Below are 15,346 nucleotides of genomic sequence, written 5' to 3' on the forward strand. Positions count from 1 at the left end.
AGAGGATAATGTAAGCTCGACGTAGTACGTTCCCCCTCCACTCAAAACGCCCGCGCGTCAGCCACGCTCTTCCCCTTATTATCTTCTCCTGCAAATGATTCAATAATCTTCTTCTCTCTTCCTCCATTGATGAGCTTCAGATGAACTCATCACCTCTCCCTCCTCCTTCCTACTCTACCCCAGCCCCTTCTTCTGTCCCCCACACCCTTTCTTCCCTCTCCTGGTCCTGTCCTCCCCACTCTGCCGCCGTATCCGCCCCTGCAAAGCTCCTGAAGGCTCAATCCCCCTCGTCCTTGAGGGTTCAGGCCACCCCCCACCGCGTTAGCTCCCCTGAGCTCACTGTCGGTTTCACTACCTCCGCCCCCTCCGCCGCGCAGCAAGACCACAAGCTCCTCACCCTCCTTCGCCAGCGGAAAACCCAGGAGGCTTGGGCCCTCTACTCCCAGTCCCCCCACGTCCCCAGCCCCACCTGCCTCAGCCGCCTCGTCTCCCAGCTCTCCTACCTCAACTCCCCCGACGCCCTCTCCCGCGCCCAGTCCATTCTCACCCGCCTCCGCCATGAGGGCCAGCTCCACCGCCTCGACTCCAACTCCCTCGGCCTCCTCGCCTCCGCTGCCGCCAGCCAGGGCCAGGCCCTATACGCTGCCTCCGTCATCCGCTCCATGCTGCGCTCCGGTTACCTCCCCCACGTCAAGGCGTGGAGTGCCGTCGTGACTCGCCTCACCACCTCCTCCGGCGAGGGCGCCGGCCCAGCTGCTGCCCTTGCCTTGTTCGACTCCATCATGCGGCGGGTCAGCCGCTTTCTCCCTGACAGGGCAGCTGATTCGCGGCCGGACACAGCCGCTTATAATGCCGCCCTCAACGCCTGTGCCATTCTCGGTGACACGCAGAGATTCCTCCGACTGTTCGAAGAAATGCCCAAGTTCGGGGCCGAACCTGATGTGTTGACGTATAATGTCATGATAAAGCTCTGTGCTCGGGCCGATAGGAAAGACCTGCTGGTTTATGTTTTAGAGATGATTTTACTGAAGGGGATCGACTTGTGTATGACTACACTGCACTCTCTTGTAGCGGCCTATGTCGGTTTTGGAGACTTGGAGGCTGCGGAGTCAATTGTGCAGGCAATGAGAGAAGGAAGGACGGATATCTGCAAGGTTTTAAGAGATTCTAACGCCGAAGATTTGAGTGTGGAGGAGGAGGGCGAGGGAGTGGAAGATGAGGTGGTTTCAAGGGAAGGGGAGGATGGCGTTTTTGAGAAATTGCTCCCTAACTCGGTCGACCCGAATAGGCATGATCCACCTTTGCTGCGTAAATCGTATGGTCCCAACTCGAGGATCTACACTACGCTCATGAAAGGCTACATGAAGGCTGGGAGAGTATCGAGCACAGTTAGAATGCTCGAGGCAATGAGGCACCAAGAAGATAGCTCAAGCCATCCAGACCACGTTTCGTACACCACCGTGATTTCTGCCTTCGTGAAGACAGGGGCCATGGACCGGGCCCGTGAGGTTTTGGTTGAAATGCTGAGGATTGGAGTGCCTGCAAATGGGATCACTTATAACATTCTCCTGAAGGGGTACTGCCTTCAGCTGCAGATGGACAAGGCCAAGGAGTTGCTCAAGGAAATGTCAGATCGGGCTGGAGTAGAGCCTGATGTTGTGTCGTACAACACTTTAATTGACGGGTGCATATTGGTCGACGATAGTGCAGGGGCGCTTTCATATTTCAATGAGATGCGGTCAAGGAAGATTGGCCCGACCAAGGTCAGTTACACGACCCTGATGAAGGCATTTGCATTCTCCGGCCAGCCCAAGTTAGCGCACAATGTGTTCGATGAGATGGCCCAGGACCCGAGAGTGGAAGTAGATCAGGTCGCGTGGAACATGTTGGTGGAAGGGTATTGCAGGCTCGGGCTAGTCGATGAGGCAAAGAAACTTATCCAGAGGATGAAAGAGACTGGGCTTTACCCAGATGTTGCCACTTATGGAAGCCTTGCGAATGGAATTGCCTTGGCTAGGAAACCGGGAGAGGCGCTTCTGCTGTGGAATGAGGTCAAGGAGAGGTGCGAATTGAACCTACAGAAGGACGTGAAGGAGTCTGATTCTTCCTCTTCGTTGCCGCCGCTGAAGCCTGATGAAGGGTTGCTGGATACGCTGGCAGATATCTGTGTGAGGGCGGCTTTCTTTAGGAAGGCCCTGGAGATCGTGTCCTGCATGGAAGATAACGGGATACCGCCGAATAAGACCAAGTACAAACGGATATATGTGGAGATGCATTCGAGGATGTTTACAAGCAAGCATGCCTCGCACGCTAGGCAGGCGAGGAGGGTCGAGAGGAAGAGGGCTGCTGAGGCCTTTAAATTCTGGGTGGGTCTGCCCAACTCTTACTATGCCAGTGAGTGGCATTTGGGTGATGGTGATTAAGATTCCGATTCGATCCAAAACCTCTGCCTGTTAGATGTTAGGCTCCATTTGGTTCTGAAACCCCTGCTAGTATCTACTTCTCTATCTCGCCTGAGGTTCAGTGGTGATGACCGCAAGTCGGGTTGATGAAGGAAGACAGGCGAGGTTGGAAGGCCATGGCTGGGATATAGATGTTGCAAGTTCCTATACAGCGGAGCTTAAGATACATAGCAATGGTTCATAATTTGATGTTTCAAGGGATTTGTCGAGGTCCCTTACACAGGCTCTAGTTCATAAAAGCATAGAAGGATTTTTCTTGGCAGTGTAGGTGCGTGTATATGTCATGTACTCGACAACAAAAACTTCGAAAAGTACTGAAAATGTTACTAATGATCCTAATATCAGCTATGATCAATTCACGGGTCCAATAATCTTTGCGCATCGGCTTATGCCTTATACCAGATTGTATTCTCCAACCAATCAATCACAACGACCTTCTATGAAAGTACCATTGATCGTCTTCTTAGCATCATTGGAGCACAATTTCTTTGTTTCCACATCCTCAAGGGATCTCGGCCGATGCATTTGCAGGACAAATACTCTTTTCCAAAGCTCAAATTTGCCCATCAGTAATAACTACTCTTAACTCAAAACAGAAACAAAAGCTTCTTCTGAGTAATTGGTAATACATTGTTCAAAATAGCACTCAACAATAAAAAGTACCACGAGAACTCTCTAATGAAGTCATCGAAAAGGGGTCCCGAGACAAAGGCTAAATGCAAAATTAAGACCTTGGCTTCTCCTTCTTTTCCTTGAAGAGAGCCAGGAGGGAGACTCCAGAAACCTTCACAACCTTGAACCTGACACCGGGAATATCTCCGACGGCATGACCCTTACGACCGAATCCCGCAATCAAAACTTCATCCTGAAAATCAGAATTAATTCTGTGATCAGTCACATGAAGACAGCAGGAAACACCTTACACAAAATAGAGATTGTTATGGATGGATATACTTTCACATTGCATAGGAAAACTTACATTTTCTTCGATATAGTTCAGGCAACCATCGTTGGGGACGAATGCAGCAATCTTCTTCCCGTTCTTGATAAGTTGAACTCTAGCACACTTTCTAATAGCAGAGTTCGGCTGCTTAGCTTCAATACCACTGCAGAGAAAACAAGTGTATCTAGTTACAATTGGTTTTGCATATATGAATTTGTACCCTTTACAGATCCATCTAGCAAAGTCCCCCGGTACATTCTAATACAAAAACGGTGTACATAAAGTGACATGAGCAACTCAAGAATGACCCTTACATCTTCTCAAGGACAATGCCCTTGGCATGAGAAGACCCGGCGAATGGCTTCTTCCACTCATTCCCAAGGTTGGACTTCTTGTATGCCTTGTCAGCCCACCTTTGCCTTCTACGGTGGGACTTCAACTTGCGACCAGCTCCCATACCACGTGTCTTCCTGCAAAAGTATTGTAACTCAACATGAACAACTGACTCAGGTATTCAAGATTTTGAAATGGGTTCTCTGGATTGCATTTAGATAATATGCAGAAATCAATACTATGAAACGAATTGGCTTTCAAGTCGAAAGCCTAGAGCAATATCCATCATTTGATCATCTAGGATGAAAAGACTGAATTATACATCACATGAAATATGCCAACAGATATATAATATAACATTACAAATGACAGTTCTTCTATCACTATTTTACCATCGCTATGTTGTTCAATCTTACTTGAACCTATACAACCCAAAACCACGCTCAACATAAAGGATTAACGCCTCTGGACTTGCTAGGTTGCCAGCATAAATTGCCATTAACATTTTTTTCCAGCAAAAACAGTCATCAATATTGAATTCTTCAGATCTGTCCATCAAGTTCGAGACCATTACGAACTTTCCACAACCACCGATTGTTCTTCTTAGACCTATTTGAGCTGGAAAAAGCATAACTCCATCAACAGAACCTAGAAATTCCTCTCATTGGATACGACAGCACATTCCTCGTTTTCCAAGTGTGTCACACATCGGTTTCCTCGGTCGCGTAAAAAGAAAAAATGCGAGTTGTCGAATCAATGGTTCCCCTTATAATGGTTATTAAAGACCATCCAAATGGACTCACATTCAGATCCATCTAGCTGCCTAAGTATAGCCAACCAACTGAAACTCATGAAAGGACTCGAATTTCAGCACAGCGATCCGAAGCTCTAAAGAAATGACACTCAAACTGTGAACTACGGAATAATATCAGCAGAAAAGAAGGTAAAAGCAAGAACATGGCAGTGTCTACTGGGCAACGTCATCAAAGTAGGGATCGAGCGGTACCCCATGGTGATTGAGAAGCAAGTTCTTCGGCTCCGGAGGGCTTGTCAGAGATGGGGAGATAGGTTGAAGACGGTAGCCGCAGCAGCGAAGTTGAAACCCTAGCCCGAGGGTTTGAAGGTTGCTGCAGCTCCTCCTTATATAAAAGGTCAAACTCAAAACCCGAGCATGCAGAATTGGGCCCTTATTGGACCCATGGATGGGCCTAGGCCCATAAATGAGGTCCACTAAAGTTTTTTCCGCCCTCTCTCTAGAGGCCCATGGTCTGGGACAGTAGATTTCTCAGTTATTTTGTGTGAGTAAATTTGCGATGTTTCTTTTTCAACTTGGTGAGATGCACATTCCGCAGTCGATTCGAGCTAATCCCCGATTCATGAACAACACATGAATCGATGCGTAATGTCCGGTACAGAATTTTACTTTTGTCTGGGTTGATAGTAAGAAAGGAGTGATCCAATTCAGAGGACGATGACATGCACAATGCAAATATAGCCTTGTGTATGGATATAGTTTACTATTACAAAATATAGGAAAGAGAACCGTAGTTCGATTATTTGGCAAACTCAATATTTCATCCGTTCCAATCAAGTCCTCGGCGAACAGGTTCGGGTTCGCCCTTGAATGACATATAGATGAACCAGCAATCTGCACATTCCTTTTAACTTCAAAAGATTTGCCAAAACATAAGCCCAACAAAATGGTACAAATACAAAGATAGAGAAGCTTAACGGATTTAACCACTCATCATCACTCCTTAGAAGAAAATTAATACTACTGCCATTTGATCTCCTACTTCTGTCCCTTCTTCCACAACACCCCGATCTTCTTCATCAGAACGTTACCGTTCCTCTTCTTCGGCGACTCCTCCTCCATGTCTTCCGAGTAAGGAGAACCCATCACATTCCCGGCCACAGGACTATAGTAGTTATCGAGGGAGCTCGCCCGTTCCATGAGCTTCCCATTGTTCTCTCCTCCACTGGAAATCATTGCTGCTGCCGCCTCAGCAGCCTTCCTCCACTGGTCTGACTGCACTTTTAGCCTCCGAAGCTCAGCTTCCATTTCCAAGTTGGCTGCCTGAGCTGCATCTAACTGTTCCATTACACGTTCGACTCTTCTGTTGCTCTTATCAGCTTCCTCCCTCAGAGACTCGACTCTTGTTAGAGCCTCTCGCTCTGATCCCTTCATGGCTTCCGCCAAAGCCACAGCCTCATTATTGACTTTAGTACTCTCCATTTCCCTCTTACTTAGTTCTTTCTTAAGCACTTCGTTCTTGCTTGATAAATTCTTCAATTTAGTGTCTCTGTCGGACAATTCTGCCTTGAGCTCGGATAAGTCTGCTCGCAACCTCTCCAACTCTGACATCAAAGAGTGTTCATTCTCATTGCCCGGTGATTCCTCAATTTCTGACTTCGTCTCCAACTTCGTAAGTGAGACAAGTCCTAATTCTTCAATCCGACTCATGGCCTTCTTTAGCTCTTCCTCCAGCAAAGCCTGTCTCTGGGAAGATTCCTTCCTCGTATTCTCCATTTGTTCATAAGCACTTCTAATCTGCAGTGTGCTCTGAATGTACTCTTCCTGGTACCTCATCTCAGCTGCATCAAGGGCCGATCTCAGCTGCCCTGCTTCGTTCTTTACCGAATTAAGTTCATCTTTCAGCTGGTCTATTTCTCCAGACTGAATATTATCACTCAGAGGCTCTTCTTGAAGTTTGCTGACAAGAGCTTCCAGTTCTTTCATTCGATCATTGGATCGCTCCAGCTCCATTTTTGCAGCATCATAAGCCTCGGAAACTTTGATGCACTCTGATCGAAGAGTCTCAGCAGTTACACTTGCAATCTCCAATTGTCTTTCCGTGTTTCTCACAACTTCCAATGCCTGAGCCTCAGATTCTCTACAGTCACCGAGCTCAGTCCTTAGTTTTTCCACCAGAGTGAGAGTCTCCGATAGCTCCAATCTTAGTCGTTGGATCTCGTTGTGTGCCAATTCAGCATGCTTGCTCTGTGCAGCCTCAGATTCCGCCACCTTCTCGAGCTGAGCCCTCAGCTTTTTTATCTCGTTCAGGGCTGAAGTCAATGCAGCAGAATCCATAGAGTGCTGATTCTGGACTGCTTCGAGCTCAGACTGCCATGCTCGGTCCCGATCTTGGGAAATTTTCCGGAGCTCTTGGACCCGATCCTCCTCAGAAGCAGATAGATCCATCAGCTGCTGTTGAGATTCCCCTAGCTTTTGAGATAATAACGAGAGTCGATATTTGGCCTCCTCGGCTTCCTTCTGAGCTTGCCGCTTCGCTGACTCGGAGGAGGCTAATTGATCCTTGGCAATCTTGAGATCCTCTTGGAGCTGAGAGAGCTGAGACTCCAGCTCAGACATTCTGTTCGGGCGTTTCTTCTGCTTTCAAAAGTTCATGTATTTTCATAAGGAAAAGGAATCATATCTCCAAGGAAATTTAGGAATGTATTTGGCCATGGATAGCTCGCCTAATGCATCTACATTGAATAAAACTTCGAAAAGCTTTTTCATTTTTCTTTTTCAAAATCCTTTCGCCTCATGTGGACATGAAAACCATGAAAACATATTTAAATCTTTCCTTGAGGACTTGTTCTCTTTTTATTTGGGGAATAAGGTGAAAGGAAAAAAAGAAGTGAGGTGAATTCCAATGGGGAAGTTCTCTACACTACTCGAAAATCATTCTGCAACCAACAACGGACTAGTGGTGAATTTCACAATGCAACTTATTGAGTACCTCAGAAACTGGAGTTCGTGGAGACTTCCGTTCACTGACTTTTGGGCTCTTATCTTTCGGGGTCTTGCTTACAGCGTTTGGAGAAGAAGACATGGCCTCAGAATCTGATCCTGGAGTCTTCAGCTGCCGAGCAGTTCGAGCTGCTCCAGGAGACTTCTTATGTGGAACATCTGACGAGTTGGTTCTGTTCCCCGCATTAGTCAGAAATATGGGTCAGTACTTAGCAATTGAAAGCATGAATGGATGACAAAAAAATGCCTTAATGCACCATTTCTTCTAAGCCATTGATGAACCAATTTTTGAAAGCTGTTGATGTATACACTAAACTTGCTTCTGACAGACCTACGACCTAATCCTTGACCCCTATAGAACAGTACCACTCTAACAACAGAGCAATCTTACCAGCAACATTGACATTGATGTAGGACCAACAGCAAAAGTAAGCCAAAAGTCTCATGTTGGTGTTGCTCTTTCAGGTGGATTTTAAAATAGAGTTGTTACCTTAGATCGAAAGACTCGTACTAATATATTTGGCAAGTTGCCCTCATTTCCCGAAAGGAAAAGGTTGATACAATTTCCAATGACAACTAAAATATAAAGTTTTGTAGCCATCCTCGATGAGACAGAACACAATGAATAGAAGGATTCATGTAACTGATCCTGAGTGTAGCAGCTAAGGCAGCTATTTCTTGTTACAATAGCACTAGCAGAAAAGTGACAAAGTATAGAATAATCCAACTTTTAACTACAGAAAGAAAATGCTTTACGCAATTTGTGCATCAAGGTACAAAAATCATTGGACGGATCTTGCCCCGTAACGCAAAATCTTTGAAATGAACTTCAACCCCCTTAAATTCCTCATGAGTGGACAAAATAATTTCAAAATGGTTTATCATATAATTTAACCTTTCAATTCAATCAGATACTCACAATTGCAGATAGTCTTCATCAACTCCCCCTTTATTTTCTTGACTAACGACCAAAGTTGATTCAAATGAAAGATAAAAGGCATTTTCAACATAAAGTTATTCTGGAAACACAGGGAAAGGATACGATCAAAGAAGAAATCTCACCGAGCTTTTGGTGTCTGCATACTGTAAATCCTCTTAAATAGAACTACAGATTAAGCAGATTGATGCCTCTCCTTCAAAGCCTTCCTGACCCACACCACCGGCAGCTGTTCAGAGAAAATCCAGCAAAGAAAGAAATGTAAAAATAAGATATGGAAATTGATACATTTAAAGGGAGCCTGCAAATGCCCATAAAGAGACAACAACCTCGAACTCAAGAATTTAGTGCTACAGCACCTAACAGACAAACGAACGAACGGACAAACAAACAAACAAACAGCAACACTAATACCTTCAAAGAAACTCCACCCCCACTACCACCAAACCCCAAAGCCACAAGACAAACATATTGAAAAGTTTCTGTTTGGATAATAACTCCTTTGAGTACTATTACAGGTATTTTCCTAACATCTCTTTTTCTTTTGTTTAATATTTTTGTCCTTTTTTTAATTTTTTTTTCCCTTCATTCTTACTCCAATAATTCATTCACACTGGGAATAGGCACTAAATAAGCACAATATTTGGACCAATGAGCAATAAATGGAAGTTCTTTCAGTGGAGACATCAATGTTTCATAGTATTCAATGTGTTCCCCCATGTCTAATAGGAATGCAAATTTCACAGTCCCCTCATCAAGCACCCCCAAAAAAATGATGAAAATTTATCATTAACAAAACAGAAAAGTTACCCCACAAATTACTTTTCCGTAATCGCAAATATTACTGTTTCTTGGCTGATAGAAAAAGGAAAAAACTCGATCTTTACTGGAGGAACTGCCCAGAAATTCTTGAAATGCAAGTCGAGGATTGAGCTCAAAATGCTCTTCCATATCCAGATCAAACGTACATATGCAGTGAAATTATCTAAAAATTATTTCACCAACTAACTCAGTTAAAGTACTTTCTTCATAGATTTCCTCAATATATATCCCTTATTGTTAAAAGGGAAAAAAAATCATGGCCAATATCTGCTTGTTCATAAAAGTTGCGCATACCCCAGAAAAGATCAGGAAGGGGAAGCGGGGGAAAAGAAAAGGAAAAAAAGAAACAGAAAAGGAAAGATACAGCCATTACAGTGAGAAGACATTAGTAAAAGTTGGGAAGCTTAAATCTGTACATGCTTATTTCATTGAGCTATTTAAAAAGCGGAGAAGTGGAAATGCAGCGAGAACAGAGTAAGTAAGCCCACAAGAAAGCTTCGAACTTTCCTAAATATCTCCGTGTTAAAAACCAGAATGACCCGCATCGCATCAAACGGAGGAAACGCATTCAAACCTGTCCTCTTGTTCTTCTGCTTCAAACCCTGAAAACATAGGTAGTTTGAGCTCTAAGCTGAGCAGAGGACGCACAACATAGTTTAGGAAGGTAAGCTCACACTGAGGAGGAGCAATGGTTTCTTCCTTCTTACCCCGTCCAGGAGTTCGTGTTCGTTTGCTGCAGCTGCTGCCGGGGAAAAGACGGAGTATTTTTTTTATATTTTTTTCTTTGGGGGGAATGTGAAGGAGATGACAGTCTATGGATGGAGAATGCAGCTGGGCGAGGGAACAAGACAACAGAATCGCGCCAAAACCCTAGTAGCGTGAGAAGGAGGACGAGAAGAAGAAGTAAGGAAGGTGGAGTTGTCTCATCTTCTCTCGCTCTTTGCAAGCTTTGAGCTGCTCTCTCTCTCTCTCTCTCTCTCTCTCACTTCCCGAAACACTCCGTCTCTCTCTCTCTCTCTCTCTCTCTCTCTCTCTCTATGACAAAAAACAGAACAGAGACCGAGAAAAGAAAGAGACGGAGCTGAGTGTGCTCCAAAAGATTCCCACTCTCGTCCCCCACCCCACGCGCCTGTCACGCTCCCTCTTCACGTGATCTCCGTTACCAATTTAACTATATAGACTTGTCCGGCGGGGAAGATCCCTACCCTCTGCAGTTAGTTCATCTCATTACAATGGAAGCTGCGCCGTTCGGCATCTGTTAGACAAATTTTAATTAGCAGAGAGACTCGTGAGTTTAATACGATAAACGATATTCTCAAAAATAAAATAAACGGGATATATGAGGTTTAATTAGAGACTTATTCATTTTAATGTAATTTACGTTGGGAAAAGAGATCCCATAAAAGTAATCAGATAATCTGCCCACAATTATTGATGCATCATAGAATTAGTTTTTTATGGTCAAAATTATTTTTTATTTGGGCTGTTTCTTGGGTTAGGTTTTGCATCTCGTTGAAGTATGTGCCCCCCCCTTTGACCATAGTGGATATTTCCAATGATTTGGCCTCGTCTAGGATTGGACGCAGTGTAAAATGTAAATCATCATCTTCTTCGTCTTCTTCTTCCATGTACCATCACATGTTCTAAAATATGCAATTCTTCTGCCCTTTTTATTTTGGAGAAAATTGCTTAGATTGTTTGCGTAAATATATATATATATATATATATATTTTTAAAGAACCAATTTGGAATCTTCCAAATTGTTTCTTAGCCATTTAAATAGGAGTTCGTCTTGGTGGGATGCGTTCTATTTTAGGACAGCGTGTTAGGGTATTGTAAGGCATGGACATTGCCCAGGACCGCAGTGAGAGTATTTCTCTCCTATAAATTACGTCTAGTGTTTTCCATCGTCCCCAATAAAAAAAAGTATAGAGACAACGAAAGGGATTTGATAACGAACTACTCCCTACTATTTTGCGATTGTCGTGTCAATTTTTTATTGTGCGGTCTGCATCACATAAAAGTTGATCAGTAAACCGTATGGGGGTTTTCATGGCAAGTTTATGATAAAAGTTTAAATCATTTTTATCTCACAATAATATGATAAGGAAGTTTGATAATGGACTGATTTGCCTCTTCATGATAGTCATATCTACTGTTTGTTGTGTGGTCCGCAACGCATAAAAGTCGATCCGCCAACAGTATAGGATCGAGACAAGTATATAATGAGATGGATGGATTTTCTTAATAAGAGAGGGGATTGGGGATTTTCTTGGCAAGTTTAAGAGAAAATCTTGAAATTATTTTATTTCGTCAGAATGTGATGAGGAAAAATTAGTAAAATCATCATTATTACGAATAACTATAATAATTATTTGAATGATTCACACCATTTTTCATATATGTCGTAACTTGATTGGCGTGTGAACTTTGTTTTTTTTTTTTGTTACAATAAAAACTCATGGAAGTAGTAAATTAAAATATAAATCTTAAATATTTAATTAAAAAACATAAATAATTTTATTGGGTATCATATTTGAGACTTTTGAATCATCATACGGGAGATAGTCACTGCTCTATATTCTCTCTTGATTAAAGAGACTTTGCTTTGATTATAATGAAAGCAACAAGTAGTAATGATTTTGGGACTGTGTTTTGCGAGGATTTTGAAGTTCACATGATTTCCTTGAACGGCAATGCAAGATACTAATTAGGGCTTACCAAGTGCAACACATCGCTGTCGAGATCTGATTGATGCCTTACTGGCCATACGGCGGAAAAGGCCAACATACACACACACACACATGTATACATATATTTTTATATATTGCCTGGAGAATGAATAAATTAACGTATGATATTGATGAATACCTTGGAATTTGAGAACAAACTACAACAGCTGCAACTCTACAATTGTATCCATGATTATTTCAGGTGTTTCAATCACTTATATCCTCCCTTATAGTAATTTAAGTGAATTTGTTATTTTTCGGAGCTCCGTAATGTATCTTCTTTAATAATTTTCTCTTTATATTTTTTTTATCATCAATGGATATTCATTGATGTTCGAGCAAAAAAAAAAAGAACTCTTTAGAATTTGGCCTGATGGTAAGTATTCCCCTTATCTCAGGTTTGATACCCCATACAGCTTCTCCTCACGGTTTTGGCCGGTTTATTATTATGTTATGTGCACTTGTGGTGAATGGGCACATGTCCGTGGAGATTAGTCAAGCTAACATGGACATTAAGAAGGGAAAGAAAAGGATATTGATGGAAATGCAGATGGTGAAAAACGATGTAATTTGCCTCGAAGAAAATTCAACCATGTACCATAACTACTGCAAAAGACAACATGGATGCGAATATAAATACCGATCAAGAGACATACGACTACGAATTTTTAGCTTGAAGTGCATTGGACTGCCCATCGTACGTCGAAATGGGCTTGGAGCATCTTCTTAAACTCAGCGCAACTATCAAATGTGACCCATACGTAATAAAAGCTATAACCCAAAACACCCATCTCCATTTTCTACTGAGCATTAGAATCTAGCCACGGCATTCAGCCCAGTGACCTGCTCAGCCATGGCAGATTCACTGGACCGGCAAACATCAAACCTAGCAATGTCAGAGGTCAATACATCCTGGTTGCTCAGCAAGAAGAAAGACAAGTGCCAGCACAAGGATAAGACAGCACGACGAGCTCAACTCCGATTGGACTGCCCGGGCTAGCATTGTTATACATTGTTATGCTCAACTCCTCCGATGCTATATTGCTATATCCCCAGACTTTTCAGCTCAACGTTATACAGTCATTGCAACTTAAATGGCCAGAGAGGTAAGAATTGCCCTTTGATAACATTTCCGTGGCAAGTTACATTTCATCGGCTGAACAGATTGGGGTCAGATCCTTCTCAATTATGACAGTCCAAAAAGTAACGAAATCGCAGCACAAAGACACAAAAGGGCAAGCAACAATTCAGAGAAGATGAAATGAAATTGAGAAAGATACTCATTGAAGAGACTAAGCTGCAAAATCAGTCAGCCCGGAAGGCATCGATAAGTTACAACAGGCAACAGCCCTTCTGACTCCTAGCGGTAAACGAGATCACAAACTGGTATGATCGATTAGGTCAGAACAACAATGCCTTTCCTCAGGGTCATTCATCCTCGCCGTCTTTCTTCTTCTTCTTATCCTTTTTCTTCTTTTTCTCCGTAGTACCCTCGTTAGCATCCTCGACATTATCAGCCTCAGCATCCTTATGCTTCTTTTTCTTCTTTTCAGATTTCTCCATGTCCGGAGAACCAGCTTCGCCCTTCGACTTGTGGTGCTTCTTCTTCTCTTTCTTGGTCTTCTCCTCATCCAAAGATGGAGGAGTATCACCATTCTCCTTATCCTTCTTTTTCTTTTTCTTCTTCTCGCTTCTCTCAACCTCAAGCTCCACTGTCTCTTCCTTTACCTTCTTGACCTTCATTTTCTCTTCCTTTTCGACTTCCTCGGCCTTTTCTTCTTTTACCCTGAACTTCTTAGGAGGAAGCGAACCATCGCCATCACTAGCTTCCAACTTCCTCTTCTTCGTTGTATCCTCCTCCTTCACCACGACTGAAACCCCATTCTTTTCTGCCTTGACCGGTTCAGTTACGGCAGCAAGACCGGCCACCATAGCATCTCCACCAGTTGGAAGGACCACATTCCGAAGCCATTCCTGAGGGGTCTTCTCATTGGGCTTCCCGTGCTTATCCAACTTCCCATCGGCAATCAGCTTCTTCTTCATCGAGGCACGTGGGCCCAGCCCCCACTTCCTCGGGTAAGAATCCCTATCCATAACCACCCTCTTGATCTTCGCCACCACGCCATGATCACAAGTCGCCATCACAGCAGTGGTCATCTCAGCAATGCCCAAGGCAATGGCTTCCCCTTTCGTAGTCATGAGGACAACCTCCTCCCCGACCTCTATATCATTCTCAAACCTCAACAGCCCTGGAATCATCAGCTTAGCACCATAACATATCGCATTCACGGCAGAGTCCTTCACCACCAGCCTCTTGTAGCTCGTCAGGAGGACCTCGAGCGGCATGATGACCCTCCTCAGGTAGCTCTCATCCCGGTAGTTGTCGTACACCCACTGGGCGTCCATCACGTCGTGCATCGTCACCATATTGTCCCTCTCCCCGAGAATGCCTGACCGGACACGCCTCAGCTCCTGCATATGCCCCCCGACCCCAAGAATCAGGCCCAGATGGACGCACATAGTCCTTACATAGGTCCCAGCCTCGCAGGATATCCAGAACACCACCAAATGCCTGTCGGGGTCGTACTCAAGGAGCTTACTTTCATAGATTGTCCTGATCCTGAGCTGCCTCTTGACGGCAGAGATCAGGGGAGGCCGCTGAAACACGGCCCCGGTGAGGGTCTCTAGGGCACGGGCGACCTTGGCGACGTCGGGGACGGCGGAGTGTAGGCGGGCGATGCACACGTACTCCTTCCCGGCCCCCTGCTGGGACTTGACGAGGCGGGTGGCCCTGTCTATGCAGACAATGAGATTCCCGGTGACCTTCGGGTCGAGAGTCCCGCTGTGGCCCGTCTTCTCGACCCGCAGGATCCGCTTTATCCACGCGACCACCTCGTGGGAGGATGGGTTCGCGGGCTTATCGAGGTTGAGGACGCCGTACCTGATGTACTCCACCAGAGGCCGCTTCAGTGGGGAGTAGCCCGACGGCAGCGGGGTGTAGTGTCCGGTCCGGACGTTGAGACGGTCGTAGTTCTTCAGCAGGATCGGCCACTGTGAGGTGTCTATCGATGGCGTGAAGCTCTGTGGCTTGATCATAAAGTCGGCATCCTTCTGAGCTGCGGCGGCGGAGTCGGGCTCCCCGGACTGGGCCTCTTCCTCGGAGCGGTGCTTTTTCTTCTTCTTCTTCTCCGACCGGGACATTTCCACGTCTGTCATTTCTAGGGCTCGATGTTCGCCGCCGGCGGTGGTGGAGCAAAGGCGGTGATAGTGGACTAGCAGTCAGTAGCAGGGTTTGCTAGGGTTTTAGAGCAACGCCCTTGGTGCGGGTGGACGGCGAAGTATATTTATATATCAGAGATC

General features: G+C 44.7%; 4 protein-coding genes across 8 annotated transcripts; 1 reads left to right on the top strand and 3 right to left on the bottom strand.

Annotated features, from left to right (window-relative positions):
• The first annotated feature begins 38 nt into the window (after positions 1–38).
• On the top strand, positions 39–2,843 carry LOC116198152 (pentatricopeptide repeat-containing protein At3g09650, chloroplastic). Its single transcript, XM_031528502.1, has one exon. It carries the CDS (start codon positions 141–143, stop codon positions 2,421–2,423), a length of 2,283 nt encoding a protein of 760 aa, XP_031384362.1. The 5' UTR covers positions 39–140; the 3' UTR covers positions 2,424–2,843.
• Positions 2,844–3,020: 177 nt separating this feature from the next.
• Positions 3,021–4,894, bottom strand: LOC116198156 (40S ribosomal protein S23). The gene is made up of 4 exons (XM_031528508.1): positions 4,745–4,894; positions 3,720–3,875; positions 3,442–3,568; positions 3,021–3,327 (listed from the first exon to the last, which is right to left on the bottom strand). Exons 1-4 carry the CDS (start codon positions 4,747–4,749, stop codon positions 3,187–3,189), a joined length of 429 nt encoding a protein of 142 aa, XP_031384368.1. The 5' UTR covers positions 4,750–4,894; the 3' UTR covers positions 3,021–3,186.
• A 376-nt stretch (positions 4,895–5,270) lies between these two features.
• Positions 5,271–10,295, bottom strand: LOC116196521 (interactor of constitutive active ROPs 2, chloroplastic). Of its 5 annotated transcripts, none has more exons than XM_031526273.1 (5): positions 9,929–10,295; positions 9,829–9,856; positions 8,558–8,661; positions 7,485–7,668; positions 5,271–7,129 (listed from the first exon to the last, which is right to left on the bottom strand). In XM_031526273.1, the coding sequence occupies exons 3-5, from the start codon at positions 8,575–8,577 to the stop codon at positions 5,531–5,533; spliced, it is 1,803 nt and encodes a 600-aa protein (XP_031382133.1). In that variant the 5' UTR covers positions 8,578–8,661; positions 9,829–9,856; positions 9,929–10,295; the 3' UTR covers positions 5,271–5,530. The 5 variants fall into 5 exon arrangements, with proteins under 5 accessions (XP_031382133.1, XP_031382134.1, XP_031382135.1 ...); XM_031526274.1 differs by having other exon boundaries at positions 9,962–10,285; XM_031526275.1 differs by having other exon boundaries at positions 9,762–9,856; positions 9,929–10,285.
• A 2,798-nt stretch (positions 10,296–13,093) lies between these two features.
• Positions 13,094–15,318, bottom strand: LOC116196547 (H/ACA ribonucleoprotein complex subunit 4-like). Its single transcript, XM_031526325.1, has one exon. The coding sequence runs from the start codon at positions 15,200–15,202 to the stop codon at positions 13,415–13,417; it is 1,788 nt and encodes a 595-aa protein (XP_031382185.1). The 5' UTR covers positions 15,203–15,318; the 3' UTR covers positions 13,094–13,414.
• Between the last annotated feature and the right edge of the window lie 28 nt (positions 15,319–15,346).

Source organism: Punica granatum, chromosome 2 (genome assembly GCF_007655135.1).
Source record: "Punica granatum isolate Tunisia-2019 chromosome 2, ASM765513v2, whole genome shotgun sequence".
NCBI lineage: Eukaryota > Viridiplantae > Streptophyta > Magnoliopsida > Myrtales > Lythraceae > Punica > Punica granatum.

Bases quoted from the DNA above. Each gene is read 5' to 3' on its own strand.
- LOC116198152 (XM_031528502.1), top strand. From the start codon at position 141: ATGAACTCATCACCTCTCCCTCCTCCTTCCTACTCTACCCCAGCCCCT.
- LOC116198156 (XM_031528508.1), bottom strand. The intron at 3,569-3,719 runs GTAAGGGTCATT...TTTTCTCTGCAG, and splicing joins GGCATTGTCCTTGAGAAGAT to TGGTATTGAAGCTAAGCAGC. The intron at 3,328-3,441 runs GTAAGTTTTCCT...TCTGATTTTCAG, and splicing joins TGAACTATATCGAAGAAAAT to GATGAAGTTTTGATTGCGGG.
- LOC116196521 (XM_031526273.1), bottom strand. From the start codon at position 8,577: ATGCAGACACCAAAAGCTCG. The intron at 7,669-8,557 runs GTGAGATTTCTT...TGCGGGGAACAG, and splicing joins ATGCAGACACCAAAAGCTCG to AACCAACTCGTCAGATGTTC. The intron at 7,130-7,484 runs GTACTCAATAAG...TTTTGAAAGCAG, and splicing joins CACGAACTCCAGTTTCTGAG to AAGAAACGCCCGAACAGAAT.
- LOC116196547 (XM_031526325.1), bottom strand. From the start codon at position 15,202: ATGACAGACGTGGAAATGTCCCGGTCGGAGAAGAAGAAGAAGAAAAAG.